Source organism: Podarcis cretensis (genome assembly GCF_951804945.1).
Source record: "Podarcis cretensis genome assembly, chromosome: 12".
Taxonomy (NCBI): domain Eukaryota; kingdom Metazoa; phylum Chordata; class Lepidosauria; order Squamata; family Lacertidae; genus Podarcis; species Podarcis cretensis.
The window spans coordinates 1,976,371-1,995,785 of NC_137181.1; the positions used below are offsets into that span (position 1 = coordinate 1,976,371).

At 50.4% G+C, this 19,415-nt stretch overlaps 1 protein-coding gene across 1 annotated transcript; it reads right to left on the reverse strand.

Moving 5' to 3' along the window:
* Window positions 1-6,764: 6,764 nt before the first annotated feature.
* On the reverse strand, window positions 6,765-16,365 carry ZNF467 (zinc finger protein 467). The gene is made up of 5 exons (XM_079946716.1): window positions 15,914-16,365; window positions 12,289-12,400; window positions 11,408-11,521; window positions 10,569-10,673; window positions 6,765-9,161 (listed from the first exon to the last, which is right to left on the reverse strand). Exons 1-5 carry the CDS (start codon window positions 15,935-15,937, stop codon window positions 7,198-7,200), a joined length of 2,319 nt encoding a protein of 772 aa, XP_079802842.1. The 5' UTR covers window positions 15,938-16,365; the 3' UTR covers window positions 6,765-7,197.
* Between the last annotated feature and the right edge of the window lie 3,050 nt (window positions 16,366-19,415).

Below are 19,415 nucleotides of genomic sequence, written 5' to 3' on the forward strand. Positions count from 1 at the left end.
CCAGGGGGACGCAGGTGGCGCTGTGGGTTAAAGCCTCAGCGCCTAGGACTTGCCGATCGAAAGGTCGGCGGTTCGAATCCCTGCGGCGGGGTGCGCTCCCGCTGCTCGGTCCCAGCGCCGGCCAACCTAGCAGTTCGAAAGCACCTCCGGGTGCAAGTAGATAAATAGGGACCGCTTACCAGCGGGAAGGTAAACGGCGTTTCCGTGTGCGGCTCTGGCTCTGGCTCTGGCCAGAGCAGCGATGTCACGCTGGCCACGTGACCCGGAAGTGTCTCCGGACAGCGCTGGCCCCTGGCCTCTTAAGTGAGATGGGCGCACAACCCCAGAGTCTGTCAAGACTGGCCCGTACGGGCAGGGGTACCTTTACCTTTACCTTTAGGAATGGCCAGGCTACCCCAGAAAATGCAACCAAGGAAGGCATTATCAGGTATCCTGGCAGACAGGAGAGAAGCAACACTCTCAAATTTTGGCTGTAGACCGCCTCCTTCTGTGATGTATTTAGGATGTTTTGGGGTGGTGGTCTCTGGCTACAGGGTGGGCAATTTCAAAAGCCTATACAGTGGAACCTCGGGTTGCGAACGTGATCCGTGTGGTAGGCATGTTCGCAACCCGCACCATTCGCAACCCGCAGTGCTGTGTCTGCGCATACGCGGGTCACGATTCGACGCTTCTGCACATGCGCAAAGCGCAATTTAGTGCTTCTGCGCAAGCATGAGACCAAAACCCAGAAGTAAGCCGTTCCGGTACTTCTGGGTTTGGCGCAGTGCACAACCCGAAATCGTGTAAACCTGAAGCGTCTGTAAGCCAAAGTACCACTGTTTAGGGGTTTTTGCACCATATAACACCGGTCTTGAAAGACCTACATTGGCTCCCAGTATGTTTCCGAGCACAATTCAAAGTGTTGGTGCTGACCTTTAAAGCCCTAAACGGCCTCGGTCCAGTATACCTGAAGGAGCGTCTCCACCCCCATCATTCTGCCCGGACGCTGAGGTCCAGCGCCGAGGGCCTTCTGGCAGTTCCCTCATTGCGAGAAGCAAAGCTACAGGGAACCAGGCAGAGGGCCTTCTCGGTAGTGGCGCCCACCCTGTGGAACGCCCTTCCAGCAGATGTCAAAGCGATAAACAACTACCTGACATTCAGAAAACATCTTAAGGCAGCCCTGTTCAGGGAAGTTTTTAACGTGTGATTTTACTGTATTTTTGGTTTTTATGGAAGCCTCCCAGAGTGGCTGGGAAGGCCCAGCCAGATGGGCGGGATATAAATAATAAATTATTATTATTATTATTATTATTATTATTATTATTATTATTATTATTCTCCCTCCTGGGTGTGGTGAGTTGCAACAGTTCATTTCCTTTAATAGAGATCAGGCTTACTAGCCGTTTTGCTGTCAATATACTCTGGTTGGCCTCTGTTATTTTCTCCGCTAATAGAGATCTCCCAAGGGACTCTAGACGGGGCTCCATATACCCCATTAGGGAATTTGAGGTACCGTATTTTCCTTATAACAGTGTGTTGGGCTAGATGTCCCTTGGGGGTCCCTTCCAACTCTCCCCTCCCTTGATCTCCCTCCTGTGGGTGGGGGCAGTGCTGGATTTGCATATAAGCTAAACCAGCTATAGCTTAGGGCCCCACTCTCTTGGGGGCCCTTAAAAAATCTAAAGGGAAAAAAACCCTGAATGTACATTTCCAAAATATAAGATAAAAAACAAATAAAATAAAACTTACAGCAACAGTATTTTGTGTTGTGCAGGCTCCTATTTGTTATGTGCAAATGGCCTTAGATACTTATTAGGTCCATAAATGACCATATAGCATATATTCAACACAAAAAAAAACCAACAACAATTTGTTGTTGACAAAGGACAGCTGGACATAGAAAGGGCCCCATTACCTTTAGGAGCTGAGAGGGCCGCATCAAACCTCAGTCCGGCCCTGGTGGGGGTGGAGAGGAGACACAAAGAGAGGCAGAAGCATCCCTGCCATCACCATCCTCTGTAGGCCCTCATCCCGTTTCCATGGCAACGTGGACCAGAACGGCATCCCCAAGATTCCTCTCCCCCCCCCCCAAACCTGGCCCCGCCGGTGCTAGATTCAGTATTCGGGGGGGTTGGGATCGGGGGTCTCCCCTCCCCACGCCGCGTTCCCCTCACCGCTGCTGCTGCTGCTCCGACGAGGCCGCCTCTGCTCCCCTTCCTCTCCCAGGCCTCGCTTAGGAACCCAGCAGCAGGCCGCGTTGCCATGGCGACGCGAGGCCTTGCCCGGGACGCCTCGTTTAAAGAGACAGGAGGTCGCATTTCCCCTGCTATTATATTGTGCCTTTGGGGCTGCACCTCGTCAACAGCCCTGTAGCCTCTGGTGGTGATAATGATGATGATAATAATAATAATAATAGAATTGTAGAGTTGGAAGGGATCCCCCCAGGGTCATCTAGTCCAAGCCCCTGCAATGCAAGAATCTGTCATCCAAAGCGTGGGTCTCGAACCCACGACCCTCAGATTAAGTGTCTCATGCTCCACCAGCTCAGCCTTCGCTCAGGACAATCATAATAGCTCAGGCTGTCAAAGGTTAGAACCAGTGCTTTTTTGGTGGTGGGGAGCGGAAAGAAGGTTGCTGTTACTCATCATGAAGTTGTCACAGTAAGTGCCACGCTTTTAGCATTTGAGGGGAGAAAGGTGGCTAATGGATGTCGGGCTTTAACTCTTTTTAACACTTAAAAAAAATGATTTTTGCTGAATATTTTTTGTTGTTGCCGCTACTGCTGTAAAACACCTTTTAAAAATAACACAGCATAAATATATTTATAAATATTTTTTATAAATAAATGTGTTTGTTTTTTTACAGATTTATTTGGTTTTTCAAATTAAATGTTTACAGATATATATCAATCATAAATCGTAACAAAACAAGATTCAAAGGAATCTCCTGGACTTCCATACTCCCCTATGGGGGGTCTTACTGTTAATCATTTCCTCCCACACCTTTTATGATACTCCAAATCCTTTACCTCTTTCACTGTCCAGACTTCACCTTAAACTACAAGTGGTATTCCAATCCTACTAATGATTTTAACTGTTTACAATGGTCTTTAAGATAAGTTATAAATTTTCCTGACCTAGCCACTGTGATCCACGCGACAGTCACCTCCAGACTGGCTAATTGTAACTTGCTCTACATGGGGCTAGGGACGCAGGTGGCGCTGTGGGTTAAAGCCTCAGCGCCTAGGACTTGCCGATCGAAAGGTCGGCGGTTCGAATCCCTGCGGCGGGGTGCGCTCCCGCTGCTCGGTCCCAGCGCCTGCCAACCTAGCAGTTCGAAAGCACCTCCGGGTGCAAGTAGATAAATAGGGACCGCTTACCAGCGGGAAGGTAAACGGCGTTTCCGTGTGCGGCTCTGGCTCGCCAGAGCAGCGATGTCACGCTGGCCACGTGACCCGGAAGTGTCTCCGGACAGCGCTGGCCCCTGGCCTCTTGAGTGAGATGGGCGCACAACCCCAGAGTCTGTCAAGACTGGCCCGTACGGGCAGGGGTACCTTTACCTTTACCTTTACTACATGGGGCTGCCCTTGAGACTGACCCAAAAACTCCAGCGGGTGCAGAATGCCGCGGCGAGACTCCTTATGGGGTCTTCGCTGCGAGATCACATTCATCCGGTGCTATACCAGCTGCACTGGCTCCCGGTGGAGTACAGGATCAGGTTTAAGGTGCTGGTTTTAATTAATTTTTATAATGTTTTTATAATGTTGCACTACTTCAGTGTTAGCCGCCCTGAGCCCGGTTTCGGCTGGGGAGGGCGGGATATAAATAAAATTGATTATTATTATTATTATTATTATTATTATTATTATTATTATTATTCCCCTTTCCGTATTAAAATTTTGGTCTTCCCGGTTTCTGATTCTTCCAGTCATTTAAGCCATTTCAGCATAGTCCATTAACTTCATCTGCCATTCTGTAAATAAATTTTACAGCAGAACAGTGTTGCTCAAGAACCATTATGATCAACATGTCCAAAATGTGGCTTGAAATCCCCACATTGACTTGTAACAAATCTTTTAAGATTTGCAAGTCCTTGGGGTGGGGTGGCCTGCCCTCTTTTAGCAGGATTGCGGGTGGGGGAATCCCTCCTGAGCCCTGACCTGCACCCAGCTGGAATCAGGGTCCTTGAATGCTGACCATCCCTCTTGCTCCGCAAATGGAATTGAGGAATCTGACTTGCATGTCTGGAATGCGCCCTACTATACATTGTTAGGATCTTGTTCCGTTCCACCTTAAAAGGAACAGGCATGACAGTTGTGTGTCACATGCCTGTTTACTTCCAGCACAGTCCGCTGGGAACTTCCGTTTGTATATTGCTTTTGCTATCTTGCTGTTTGCTTGGATACGAAGGGAAGCAGGCATGTTTTGCCTTTGTTCCTGAACTATGCTGAATAAACACTCGTAAATAATGCTTACACATGTCTCTGTCCGCCATTTCTGTTGTGAGAAGGTTTATTCACTTGCTAACAGAGCGTGCACAGGTCTCTAAACATATCTGAGGCTCGTGTCGCTGTTTGATGCTGTTCCGAGGACTGGAGATCGCCCGGCTGCCGGCCAGTGGCTGGAGCCAGCTGGGGGCCTGCCTGATGCCCCCGTCTCCCTGGCAGTATCCCAACATACATAGGGGGCGAGTCACCTCCATTGCCCTGCCCCCTTTGCCCCCCCCCCAGCATCCGGCCCCTGCAAGGGTGCCCATGAAGCAATGTGGCCCTCTAGCAATTTTATATTTACCACCCATGTGCATGGGGTGATGTTTTTTATGGCAACCCAGATGGTTTAATAATGCCCAAGAGTCCCCAAAGTGTGCGAGAGACTAGACCTACGGACTTGCTGTGGGTGATACCCAAGCCAAGCATACTCCTCAGAGCAGACCTACTGATTCCAATGGGCCTCTTCCGAGTAGGACTACCTTCACATATCACCTGATGCATGCAGTTTGTGTCTGTAACAGGGATTTTGTTTCCCCCTGACAGGAGCAAGCCAGCAGCAAATCATAGGGAGCAAGTGGAGTTAACTCTTTAATGGCAAAAAACAGGATCTGCACAGGAGCGTCGGGCCTAATGAGCACAGCAACTCACCTTGCACCCCAGGAAGCACTTGAAGGTCCCTGTCTCCCCATAGATACCTAAATCCCCTCCTCTCCTCTTCTAAGCATCCTAGACTGCACGACACTAACTTCTCCTCCACCCTCTTCATGCCTCTCCTGGTTCTGGGAGACAAAAGCAGAGGAGAGCTTGTTGCAGCAGGAGGGGGAGATGCCGATGCCTCTTCTCCAGCCAGACCCATCTCTGCCTCTTGGTCCCCCTCCTCTTGATACGATAATCTTTATTGTCATTGTCCCATACAGAACAACGAAATTGAAAAATCTACATAAGAAATTCAAAACCCAACAAGCCTTCTATCTCAGCTATCCCAACCTGGTTAGCCCCTAAAAATTCTGATACCCCATTTTTAAATACAATATACTCCCATATAGACTTCTTACAATGCGTTTAAAACCAAAATTGCATTTGGGTAGAAACTGTTTCTCAGGCAGCTGGTCCTAGTCTTTATAACCCTGGACCTTCTTCCAGAAGGCAGAAGCTGAAAGAGATCATTTCCGGGGTGAGCACTATCCTGCAGCTTTCTTATGATACCTGGAAGCGTAGATTTGATCCAAGGTGGGAAGAGTGCACCCAATTATTCTCTCCAGTGTCTTTACAACCCTGGACAGCATTGTTTTTTCCCTGGCCGTGCAGCTCCCAAACCACACACACAGACCATAAGTTAATACTCTCCACAGTACAGTGGTAAAATGACATCAACAGGTCCTCTGAGAGATTGTTTTCCGGAGGATTCTCATAAAATATAACCTTGGCTGTGCTCTCTTCATCAGGTCTTTGTTGTTTTCTCCCCAGATTAGGTCATCTCTCCTGCTTCAGCTTCTGCCTCAGAGTCTGAACTTCTCTCTGCTACAGGCTCTCCCCGCTCACTAAGCCCTGTTGCCTCTTCCTCTTCTGACACCTCCTCTTCCCAATCTTCTCCCTCTGACCCACCACTCATCCGTGGGTTCTGAGCCTTCTTCCCTGGGGGGTTCCCCAGCTGGTTCTTCCCCCCATTCCTCTACGTCCAACCCTTCCATGACACCCCCTCACATGGAGCAGCATCAGTATTCACATGGGACCCTATCTCACACAGGGTCGTGAAGGATCCCAGTCAGTCATGGGGTCATCAGAACAGGACCATAACAGATCCGGGCCAAGCTGCATCTAGCTCAGCTGCTTGTGGCAATATTATTACCAAGAAGGAGGTGCTGCGTAGTCCTCGGGAATTAAGGCAGCAGTTTACTCAAGAGTTGTGCTCTGATGGGCATGCGCAGGGTGAGAGAGGGAGCCAACCAACCAACCTGTAAAGTGTTTAATATTAGACATTACCCACACCATCCAGATGCAGACACACAAAATATTATGAAGGATCATTTATTTCTGAAAGCATCAGGGCTAAAGTCAGAACTGACATAACTTTTTTTTCTTTTCTGTTTCCATCAAAGAAGTCTTTACAAAACGTAATGTACATTCGCTTGAGGATGCTACTAAAATGATTTGTTGGCAATATTATTTTTTTAAAAAAAGTTTCCATTATTATTTAAAGCTGAAAAGGTCTGGATACTGAGACGTTTCGCCCACTCTGAGCCAGTGGCCAGGTTCGTGTATCTCAGGTGTGTGTTCAAAGAATCGTGTATCTCAGGTGTGTGTTCAAAGAATCCCTGCAAAAAGTGCGCCATTGAGCTTCTCCCGGATCTCATTCATTTTCCCTCCCCCCCCCCACAAAAACCCAAGCTTCTAGCCCTTATGGAGGTGGAGTTAGGCTTGTTGCAGAGAGAGTCTGGAGAACCCTCAGAAGCTACTGAGAATATATCCCAACAGCTGTGAAACAAGGCTTTCAATGCCTCAGGGAGTTTATTGCCTATATGAGTGACTAGTAAGAATAAAATAAATTATAAAAAGTTTATTGTCTTAGCCGGTGTGTGTGGGGGGAGCGTAACTTTCTGAATTATGAAAAATATGATTACTTTGCAGTATATTTAGGCTGCAGACACTGGTGTACAATTTATTTCTGCAGGGCTTGTTTTGATTCTTTATAGCACACTTTCCTGCAGTAGAGTTACATGGCTTTTGGGTCACTGCCACGTGGACCCAAAAGCCATGGGGAAAATGAGGGGCTGCTCTTGCTGCTGCTGTTGCTGCTGCTGTGGGTGGGAGCCCTGGGGCAAGGCAGACGGCCACACGGTGGCGCTGCTGGGCAGGGGCGCACTGGTGTGCGTGCGCTCGTGGCGCAAGAGGTGGGTCTTGCGGCTGAAGCTGCGGGCGCAGTGGGTGCAGATGTAGGGGCGCAGGCCGGTGTGGACGGCCTGGTGGCGCACCAGGTTGGTCTTGGAGCTGAAGCGCCGCGGGCACTGGGCGCAGGCATGGGGGCGCAGGCCCGTGTGCACCGCCTCGTGGCGCGCCAGGTGCGACTTGCGGCTGAACGCGCGCCCGCACAGCGGGCAGGCGAAGGGACGCTGCCCGGCGTGGGACTTGACGTGCGCCAGCAGGCTGGCCCGGGTGCCGAAGGCACGCCCGCACTGGGCGCAGGAGAACGGGCGCTCAGCCGAGTGCTGATTGCGTCGGTGCCTCTGCAGGTGCCTCTTGTGGGTGAAGCAGCGCCCGCACTCGCTGCAGGAGAAAGGGCGCTGCACGGCGTGCCCGCCGCACTGGTGCGCCGCCAGCCCGGCCCGGTGCGCGAAGCTCCTCTCGCAGTGCGGGCATGCGTAGGGCAGCAGGCCCATGTGCCCGCGGAGGTGTGCCGTCAGGTGGCGCTTGTCGCTGAAGCCCCTCCCACACTCAGCGCAGGAAAACGGGCGGCCGCCCTCGGCGTGGAGCCGCTGGTGCGATGCCAGGTTCTTCCTCCAGGCAAACGCCTTTCCGCAGTCGGAGCACAGGAATGGCTTTTCTTCTGGGCGCTGGCAAGGGTTCGGTTCCTCTTCTTCCTCCTCCTCTTGCGGTTCAATCTTGCCAACTTGCTCCATGCAGGGGGCTCCACCCTCTGCCTCCCCCTGCGCCCTGCAGAGGGCACCAAAGTGGCCTTGCTCAGGGTAGACCATTCCAGGAGCCGCCATGCCACCGTCCCTCTGCCCGGGGTGCTCCATGCCAGGGACTCTCCCCAACTTGGGATCCGCCTGAGCCTTAAACAGGACTGCACTCGGATATGGCTCCACCTGCCCCACACAGGAGGCAGGAAACTGCCCCAGTCCGACCTCGTTGCTGTACGAAACGGTTGCCAGCCCAAGTCTGCCCTGCTCTGCGCAGACATCAGCTACTTGCCCAGTTTCGACGGTTGCAACCTGCCCCATTCCACCGTGCTCACCACCGCAGATGCCCACATCCTGCCCAGGTTCGGCGGCACCCCTGTAGACCCCTGTCGCTGCTTGACCCACCTCTGGAAGCTCCCCGTGCGCCGGCGGGGCCCCCTCTTCGTGGAGGCGCTGGTGGCGCAGCAGGTGCCTGCGGTGCACGAAGGTGCGGTCGCAGAGCGGGCAGGCGTGGGGCCGCTCGCCGGTGTGGGTGAGCTGGTGGCGCACCAGGTGTGTCTTCTTGCGGAAGCTCTTGGCGCAGCGGTCGCAGGGGAAGGGGCGCTCGCCGGTGTGCACCCGCTCGTGCGAGCCCAGGTGGATCTTCTGCGAGAAGCGACGCCCGCAGTGGGCGCAGGCGAAGGGGCGCTCGCCGGTGTGCACACGCGCATGGCGCGTCAGGTGGGCCTTCTTGCCAAAGGCCTTCCCGCACTGCGGGCAGGTGAAGGGGCGAGGGCGGGGGTCCCCAGGGCCGCCGGTCGGTGGGGGTCCCGGATTTTCGCACCGGGGGCAGCCCAGCGGCTTCTCCTCGCTCAGCATCTGCCACTGCTGCAGCGCCAAGCCCGACAGCTCGCCCAGGCCTCCTCCTCCTCCGTTGGCGCTGCCGTACCCCTCCGCGGGGTTCAGGCCCTCAGACTTGCAGACTCCCGCTGCGACGGGCAGTCCCGAGAGCAGGACCTCTGCGCTCAGTCCCGCCGGCCACTCCGAGTACTCTTCCTCCGCTTCCACCTTCACCGCGCGGAGCAGCCACCCGCCTGCCGGGATCAAGGGCACAAAGAGAGAGGCATTAGGCGACCAGATGCTGTGTTCACAATCCCATCGTTCAGATCTATGGTGAAATAAAGTGTGCCGTTCCGGTGGCCTCGCCTCAAAAAGGGTATTGAGGAGTTGGAAAAGGTTAAAAGGGATGGAACAATGCCCTAAAGGTGGCAGCATTTGGGTTTTTTTAGGTGACCTGATAGAAATTTATGAAATAATACAGTACAGTGGACCCTCCGGTTACAGATTTAATTAGTTATGGGGGTCCGTGCGCACCCCGAAAAATTTGTAACCAGAGGCAGCGCTTCTGTGCACGCACACACACACTTCCAGGGTGGCTGAGTTCGTAACCTGAAAGTTATGTATCCAGAGCAGTAAGTAACCGGAGGGTCCACTGTATATGGCTAAAAATGAAAATAGAGGACCCCTCACACTTTATAAACTTTTTGGTTAACTTAAACTGTTGATTGCCTTCTAGACAAATAGTATTCTGGGATAAGAACTTACATTATTTGGTTGTTATTTTTCATGCATTGCCTAAACACTATCTCCTGGGTTAGACTGGGATATTTCATTATTTATCCGCATGAGGTTGTTTTATTTTGGAGGATTTTATTTCATTTTTTAAAGTGAGCTTATAAAATGAAGCGTGGGATGGAGAAAATGGACAGCTTCTCTCCTTCTTCCATTACACTAGAACTTGTGAACATGCAATAAAGATAAACGGCAAAAGACACCGTGCAGAATTAATCCCTCCCTCAGGAGGCACAGGGATATTAATTATTATTATTATTATTATTTTATTTGTACCCTGCCCATCTGACTCGGTTGGCCCAGCCACTCTGGGTGCCTCCAACAAACACAGAAGCTTAATAAAACATCAAACATTAAAAGCTTCCCGATACAGTGGTACCTCGGGTTACATATGCTTCAGGTTACAGACTCCGCTAACCCAGAAATAGTACCTCGGGTTAAGAACTTTGCTTCAGGATGAGAACAGAAATCGTGTGGCCCCATTAGCTAAAGTGGTGCTTCAGGTTAAGAACAGTTTCAGGTTAACAACGGACCTCCAGAACGAATTAAGTACTTAACCTGAAGTACCACTGTATAGGATATTGTGGCACCTGTTAGGAGTGCCAGTTGCGAGCGGGCATTTATTGGGTAAGGCTATCTTGAAGCTAAACTGGTCCCAAGTTGTTAAGGGCTTTGTATACTAATAGCACCACCTTGAACTCGGCCCCAGAGCAGATCGGCAGCCGGTGCCGGTCTCTGAGCCCAGACCTCATACGCCAACAAGGCCAGCGATCGTGCTGCAGCATCCTGCACTGACTGCTGCTTCTGGATCAAGGCTGAGGGAAGACCCACATCGCGTTGCAATAATAAGAATAAATAACAGTCCTCACCTCTCTCTGGGCCTCTGGGAGCTTCTCCTCTCATCCCCTGCTCCTCCCCGGCCCTTCGCTGCTCTTTGCTCTTCCTGGCATCCTCAGTCTCCAGAGAGACGCATCCTGCAGAGGGGAGAGAAAAACAGAATAAAAGCCGCACTTTGGTCAGGACATGGAGGTAAATAAACGGCTCAGGGGCCTTGGAAACCCTGAAGGTGAAATTATCCTGGGGACGGAGCGATTCCCCTATGAAAAAGGCTGCGGCGTTTGGGGAGTTTTAGTTTGGAGAAAATTTGAGGAAGAGGCAACACGAGAGGAGTTTGTGAAATTATTCACAGACTGGAGGAAGCAGAGAGAGGAAAGCTTTTACTCCCTCTCTCGTAACGCTAGAACTTGCAGGGAAGCGATGAGACAGAATGAGGGGCAGAGAAACGAAAGTTCTTCGCACAGCGGAGGGTGAGACCAGAGGTCAGCAACCTTTTTCAGCTGTGGGCCGGTCCACTGTCCCTCAGACCTTGTGGGGGGCCGGACTATATTTTTTTTTTGGGGGGGGGGGATGAACGAATTCCTATGCCCCACAAATAACCCAGGGATGTATTTTAAATAAAAGGACACATTCTACTCATGTAAAAACACGCTGATTCCTGGACTGTCCGCAGGCCAGATTGAGAAGGCGATTGGGCTGGATCTGGCCCCGGGCCTAGGATGCCTACCCCTGGGTTAGACTGAGGAACTCCCTGCCACAGGAGGTAGTGAGGGCCGCCAACTTAGATGGTCAACATCCCACTGGCCACTATAAGAGGGCGCTTGACCCAGCAACACACTTCTGCCAATAAGGGTTTGCCGGCTTCTCTAACCTGTGTCGGCAGCATCCGACCGCTCCCTGGGCTGGACATCCCCTTGACCGTTGAGCAGCAGTGGGCCGCCTTCCTCAATCTGGGCAACCATCTCGGGCTTGGTGACTGGCGATCCTGCAAGAGAGAAAGCATAGATTATCCTGGCTTCTGACTCTTCGGTAAGGACCAAAGAGGCAGATTCAGAAGTATCTCTGTTCAGAGTAAATGGCTTTGGTCCTCCTCAAAATGCCTTGTTGAATTCACTAAATTGTAGCGGTGCCTTGGTTCTCAAACTTAATCCATTCCGGAAGTCCATTCCAAAACCAAAGCATTCCAAAGCCAAGGCCCGCTGTCCCATAGAAAGGCATGCAAAAGGGATTAATCCGTTCCAGACTTTTAAAAACAACCCCCAAAACAGCAACCCCACATTTTTGCTATCTAACGAGACCATTGATCCATAAATTGAAAGCAATAAACAATGTACTGCAGTCCCGCAATCCATCATTCAGTAGCTGAACTGGGCTGCACACAGTCACAAAAACAAAACGAAAAGAGCTACAAAAACGCAAAATAAATAGGAAAAACAGACAGACCTCAGTGTAACACTCAAATCGGGAGCGTAACACTCAAAACGGAGCACTTTCAGCTTCTGAAAAAAGTATGCAAACCGGAACACTTGCTTCCGGGTTTGCCGTGTTTGGGTTCCAAGTTGTTTGATTACCAAGGCGTCTGAGAACCAAGGGACCACTATATACAAATGTCTCAAATAAATACATAAATGCTTAGAACACCTGTGTCTGCACAATGAAGAAACACAATCGGGTTATGGGGAAAATTTGGATTATTAATTCAGGTTGTGGGCAGGGAGGAGGAGGAGGGCGAAAAAAGCACCCTTGTTTTACCCAAAGCGATGGTGGCGCCGTAATTCTCCCGCATGGCGTCCTCATGCGCTGCCCACTCCTTCCAGCGCTCAGGGGCGAGATACAGGGCCGCGTCCTCACACCGCACTGGCACCTGCAAGGGGCATGGGGCAAGTCAGGAATCACGGCCTTCTCAGTGGTGGCTCCGACCTGGTGGAATGCTCTGTCCCAAGAGACCAGGACCCTGCAGGATTTAACCTCCTTCCGCAGGGCCTGTAAGACAGACCTATTCCGCCTGGCTTTCAATTTGAACTTAGCCTGATCTTTTATTCTTCCTTCCTTCCCTCCCTCTCCCTTTTTATGAAGATTACCCGCTCTGGGACCCCACAGCTAATTCTCCCCTGGTCTCCTCGCTGGCCCAAATAGGACTAATTTAGCCAGCTAGCCCTGGGGATCATTTAATGTTTATTGGATGGATTTCCCCCCTAAATTGATTTTTGAATTTATTGTTATTCATGTTTTAAACTGTATTTTATGCGTTTTTGTTGCATCAATTGTTTTAAATTTGTTGTTAGCTGCCCTGAGCCCGGTTTTCTGAACCAGGAAGGGCGGGGTATAAATAAAATTCTTATGATGATGATGATGATAATCTGTACTGGCACCCCTGAGCTGGGGTGGGAACTGGCAAATCTCAGCTCTGCTATTCCTCCAGCTCCTGTTTCCATAATCCCACCTTTTTCTCCGAGGAGCTCTGGGCAGCGCACGTGGTTCTACCTGCTCCTTGTTTAACCCCCACAACAACCTGGCGAGGTAGGCAGGGTGAGAAATCAGCTGGGTACCAGGCACATTTTATGACTGGTTGACAGGTTGGCGACTGGGAAAAGCAAGAGGACCTGAAATATCCTCCCTGAAGCTTCCATTTGTTTTATGCTGGATTGCTGTATATTTAATGTTTTGCAAACAGGGTGGATTTAATTAAAATAAAATCGGTTTAAATCATGGTTTAAATCACTAGTAAGACTTGATTGAAATCACTAGTCAGAAAGACTTGATTTGAATCTCTCTTTTTTTTACAGAAAGACTCATTCTTGCTGGTATAATATTAATATTTACAACCAGAGGAAGGTTTCATTTTCAGAATAATAAATTTCCAGAGTAGTTTTTACAGTTATATCAAAAATTATTGATTTGGTTATACTGTTAGAAATACAGACAGATAATTATATGTTTATATGTGGATAGTGTTTCTGCTGTACTTTATTGGAAGGAGAGAAATAATAATTTCCTTAAAAACAATTCATTTAACTAAAGCAATAACATTATAGCAAATGTATCCATGTTTGTTAACTGATGTGGTTAAACTTTTTTTTTTTAAAAAAAACAAACTTAGACTGAGTTTTAGCATACATGAAAAACTTAAAACAAATCCTTAAAACAAATCCAAGTGTTTTTGTTTGTGTTTTGCAGTATTTCTGCAGCTGGTCCGCCAGTGACCGTTAAGTGGGCCTAGCATGGCTCAAATCCAAAGGATGCTAGGGATTTTCTTTGTATTTTTGCATATCCCACCATATCCCCAGACAGGGAGTTCCGGCAGCTTTCACAAAGAGCCAGGGTGTAATGGTTACAGCAGGGGTCAGCAACCTTTTTCAGCAGGGGGTTGGTCCACTGTCCCTCAGACCTTGTGGGGCCGGACTGTATTTTTTTTTTGGGGGGGGGAGGGAAATGACCAAATTCCTATGCCCCACAAATAACCCAGAGATGCATTTAAAATAAAAGGACACATTCTACTTATGTAAAAACATGCTGATTCCCAGACCGCCCACGGGCCGGACTGAGAAAGCGATTGGGCTGGATCCGGCCCCCAGGCCTTAGTTTGCCTACCCATCTCTTTACCCATAGGAACTATTAAAAGAAAACCTTTACAGAAAGTTAAAGCTTAGATCGGGGTCAGCAAACTTTTTCAGCAGGGAGCCGGTTCACCGTCCCTCAGACCTTGTGGGGGGCCAGACTATATTTTGGAAAAATAATAATGAAGGAATTCCGATGCCCCACAAATAACCCAGAGATGCCTTTTAAATAAAAGGGCATACTCTACTCGTGTAGAAACACGCTGATTCCCGGACTGTCCGCGGGCTGGAATGAGAAGACAATTGGGTTGAATCCGGCCCCTGGGCCTTTGTTTGCCTCCCCATGGCTTAGCTCCTCAAAGGTACAAAAAGGCTGTGAAATGAGCTTCCTAGGTTCTGTCGCCTGTCATGTTTTCCCAAAGGGAACGGGGCTTCTGCCGAATCTCGCTTTATAAACTGCAAGCGGCTGTTGGGTTGAGGTGGAGCCTCGTGATGAGAAGATGCCACATGAGTTAAGTAAATGCCAAGGTTATTATCGCCCAGGACACCTGAACAGCAGTTGGCTTCCAACTCCCCACCTGAAATATCCCTTGAGCAAAACAGCAATATTCATAATGACAGGCTGGAGAGAGACATATAATTAAGCACCCTCGAGCGCGGGGCAAACAACTGATTTATGCTACACTTGTATAAAAACCTCTGCTTTAAAAAGTGCCTTCGAATCAAGATTCCCTTTCCATTTAAGCACCCAAACTGCTGCATAAAATATTATTCATGGCCCCAAACTAACGAGCCGTTGCACCCCTGACGCATGAAGGTTAGAATGAAGGGTTTCAGAAGGCAGGGAAAACCCAGAGCTTCCTGTAGTTCACCGCAGAGAAAATAAGTGGCATTTTTTTTTTTACTTCTAATGCTTCTTTGAGCTTCTTTTCCCCTGCCCCACTGGGAACAGATTCAACTTAAAGGAGATTCTGGCTCCAGGAAGAACTTTCTGAGGGCAAAGTGGAAAGGTCTCCTTTGGGAAGCTGTGGACTCCCCAACCTTGTAGGTTTTGAAGCAGAGGCTGGATCCGTCAGGGATGCTTTAGCCGAGATTCCAGGGGGATGGACTAGATGACACAAGGGGTCCCTTTCAACAGGGGTGGACTTTGCTCATATGGTACCCTGAGCGAGGCCAAAACTCGGTGGCCCCAAATGGAAATTCTCAATTACGGATCGCCTCAAATCTGTGTCCCCTGGGCTTGGCGACCTGCGATTTTTCCGACTCTACATTTCCATGATTCAGGTGCGAATCCTGCCTTACCAGGCGGGTTGGACTGGGTGACCCCTGTGGGTCTCCTCCTGCCCCTCTGCAGAAGTTCGACCCGAAGGCCATGCCGTGCAAAGCTTCCCATTGGTAGTGCGCAAACTCTTCATCTCAGGGTGGCGGGTTCGAGTTCCGCTTGCGCAGAAGATTCTGCATTGCAGGGGGCTGGGATGGATGACCCTCGGGGTCCCTTTCAACGCTACCATTCTAGGATTCATTGCAAGGCGACTGGTGCAGGATCGTGGCCTTAGCCATGTGCACTTTGAACCAAAGGGGGCGGGGGAGTTATTTTGACACTTCTCCTGTGCCGGACGACCCCTGCGCCCCTTTGCCAACGCACAGCCGGGATGCCCGGCTCCGGGGGCCCCCCGGGCGCCCCCCCCCCGAAGATTTGCCCCCCGACGGCTGATCTTCCTTATCCCTGGGTGGCATTTGGGGCCCGGAAGACATGCAAATGAGGACTAATTGCCTCTCGGCCACATCAAAGCAGCTGAACTCCTCCGCCTCCGCCTTACCTGCGCGGCAGCCCCGACGGCCATCCGTGGGCCCGGATCCTCGGGGGAGCGGCAGGCTCCGCAGCGCGCCCACTGCGCCCGATCCTGGGCTGCGCGAGGAGAGGGAAGGACGCGCGCACACACACACACACACACACACAAACACCCCAAAAAAAAACTGTGGGTGCGCGGGGCGTGGGAAGCAAGACCCCGCCGGGCGCGCGTCTGCAGAAAGGGAAGGTGCGCGCACCCGGGCCCTGCGCCCCAAGGGGGGTCCCGCGCGGAAGGATCGGGGCCGGCTCCTCGGGAGAAAGCTTGCACCCCCACCCCACCCCGCGACCCCGCTTGCAAAGACCACCGCCGCCCCCCCCCCAAAAAAAAAAGGGAGAAGGAGAGAGGAGGTTTTGCAAAACGGGCTGGTTCCGCCTGCTGGCCGTGCGCGCCGCCGGATTGCCCTGCTCGGCGGACGGAGAGGGGAACTACATCTCCCAGCAGGCACCGGGCTCGGGGGGGGTGTGGGGGGTGGAGAGAGAGAGAAAGAAAGAGCTTTGCAATTCAGCGCTTCGTGCTTCCGTCGGCTTGCAAGGCGGCGAGGGGGGCGCGCGGAGGGAGCCAGCTGGAAGCAGCGGCGCGCGCACGAGGAATCGGGGGCTCCTTAAGGACTAGTGACTTGAGGAGAAGAGCAGAAGCGCGTACCCTCCGGCATTTCTCCGGTGAAAATAGGGACGTCCTATTCAAATAATAATAATAATAATAATAATAATAATAATAATAATAATAATAATAGCTGACTGGGTTCCCCAGCCATAAAAACATAATAAAACAATAAACAACTTCCCTATACTGCCTTCAGATGTCTTCTAAAGGTTTTATAGTTACTTATTTCCTTGTTTGGGGGTGGTCTAACACCATTCTCTCCTGTTTTTTTAATGTTCTATGTTTTATTATGTTATTGTATATATTCGATGTTTTATTATGCATTTATATATGTTTATGTTTTATATACCCAGAGTGGCTGGGGCAACCCAATAAGATGTGTGGGGTATAAATAAAATAATAATAATAATAATATTGAAAAGAACGTCCCTATTTTCATCTGATAAATGTGGGAGGGTATGAAATCTGGGGCGGGGGTGGGGAGAGAGAGAGAATCTGCTGGTGCCTTAGGGACTAGCAGATTGTTGAGGTTGGCAGAAGGAGATCTGGTGGATTCCATCCCAGGTTCTCAGGTGCAAGAAATGTTACGCGCGATAGATGCTTGTGCTGGGGTTAGGGATCCCACCATCAACCCATCTCTTCATTATGGTCAGTGATCAGTTAGATAATTTTAGGGCTTTTCACTTGCAACACGCTGGGGGCTTTTTAGATTGGCAGTGTGTTGACTTACACTTACTGCAAAACCTGGCAAGCCAGCCCTGCCGTGTTGGGGGGGGGCGTAAAAAAAATAAGCTGTTCTGCTGGCCAAGGTCCATTATAGACCTTTAAAGCCCTAAGTGGCCTCGGTCCAGTATATCTGAAGGAGCGTCTCCACCCCCATCGTTCTGCCCAGATGCTGAGGTCCAGTGCTAAGGGCCTTCTGGCGGTTCCCTCATTGTGAGAAGTGAGGTTACAGGGAACCAGGCAGAGGGCCTTCTTGGTGGTGGCACCCACCCTGTGAAACACCCTCCCATCAGATGTGAAGGAAATAAGCAGCTATATTATCTTTAAAAGACATCTGAAGGCAGCCCTGTTTAGGGAAGCTTTTAATGTTTGATGCATTACTGTATTTTAATATTTTGTTCGAAGCCGCCCAGAGCGGTTGGGGAAACCCAGCCAGTTGGGTGGGGTATAAATAGTAAATTATTATTATTATATTATAATCAAGTAAATCAAAATCAAAATACTTAAATAACTGACCAATTGCTTCGCAGATAACTTGGTTCTGCCCCCATCCCATGTAAGCCCTGCCCCCCCCCCAATAAATCCTGGCTATGCCCAGGAATCCTAGAACTGTATAGTGGAAAGGTCACTTGCTGGAAACCACAGAAGGCGAAAGTTGCTCCTGTGTTCGAATCCTGCTTGTGGGTTTCCCAGAAGAGGCACCTGGTTGGCCACAGTGCGAACAGGATGCTGGGCCAGATGGAATGTTGGCTGATCCTGCAGGCTGTCACCTGTTAAGGTCCTCATGGCTCTAACCACTCTACCACCGCTGCCCATGGCTCAGTCTCCCTGAGGTTGTCATGCTGGAATTCAACACGCAAATCAGCTGGAGGGATGCGTCCACTCGGTGTTACAGACCTAGTCTTTTTAGATCTGTTCTTTTGCCTGACCTTGAATCCCGTGTCCTTTGAAAGATAAATAAATCCAGATTTCTTATCCCCACCCCACAAAAAAACACAATAACATAAAATAAAATGTTCAGTGCTAAGTTCAGAAGGAACGCCAAGGTAAGTCTTTCCTGTTTTCCTGGAAAACCACATTCACTGCCAAAGCGCCTCTCATAGCACCTTATGAAATTTAGTCCACGGCCTATTTTTGACATGGAGATAAAAACGGAGGGGAGCTTTGCCAGTTGGATTCCTGCCTGCCAAGCTGCTGTGCTGCTAAAGACAGGCTGGGGGAGGAGGCCATCCGACTGGCGCCCCCTTCGCTCCAAGTTAAATGTCCCAAAGCACTGTGCAGTCGCTTCCTACTCATGTGATTTCTTTGGGAGCTGATCCCTGGTAAATAAATGCAATAAATGCAGCCTGCCTGTCATGTGTCTAAATGCCCTTTGGATAAAAGAACCTGAGGCTGGGGCTGGCAATAAGGAAGGGTTGTTCTGGACATGCTGCACCCAAAACCTAGACCACGCTTCCCAAAATGCACTGCAAGGAAGCAGAGCTTCCTGCAGAGGGGCAGGTTGGATGCTCTGATCAGATGGTTTGGAAGGAGAATGTGTGCAGAAGGGGAGAGACTTTCCCCTTTGGACTTAGATGGCAATCCCTGGCCAGGCTCAGGAAGGAATCCCACTGCCCTCTTGGTTGTTCTTTAGTCGTTTAGTTGTGTCCGACTCTTTGTGACCCCCTGGACCAGAACACGCCAGGCACTCCTGCCTTCCACTGCCTCCCGCAGTTTGGTCAAACTCATGTTCATAGCTTCGAGAACACTGTCCTGCTATCTTGTCCTCCGTCGTCCCCTTCTCCTTGTGCCCTCCATCTTTCCCAACATCAGGGTAGTCTTCTCAGGAGGTGGCCAAAGTCTTGGAGCCTCAGCTTCAGGATCTGTCCTTCCAGTGAGCACTCAGGGCTGATTTCCTTCCGAATGGAGAGGTTTGATCTTCTTGCAATCCATGGGACTCTCAAGAGTCTCCTCCAGCACCAGAATTCAAAAGCATCAATTCTTCGGCGATCAGTCTTCTTTATGGTTCAGCTCTCCCATAAAGCCCTCTTGGTGCCGGGTGGCAAACCCTCTCCTGATGCTTCCTTTTCCTCCCTGCTGCAGTTTCCTTTGTCTGTCTTTTGACAGAAAAGCCCATAAGAACATAAGAGGAGCCTTCTGGATC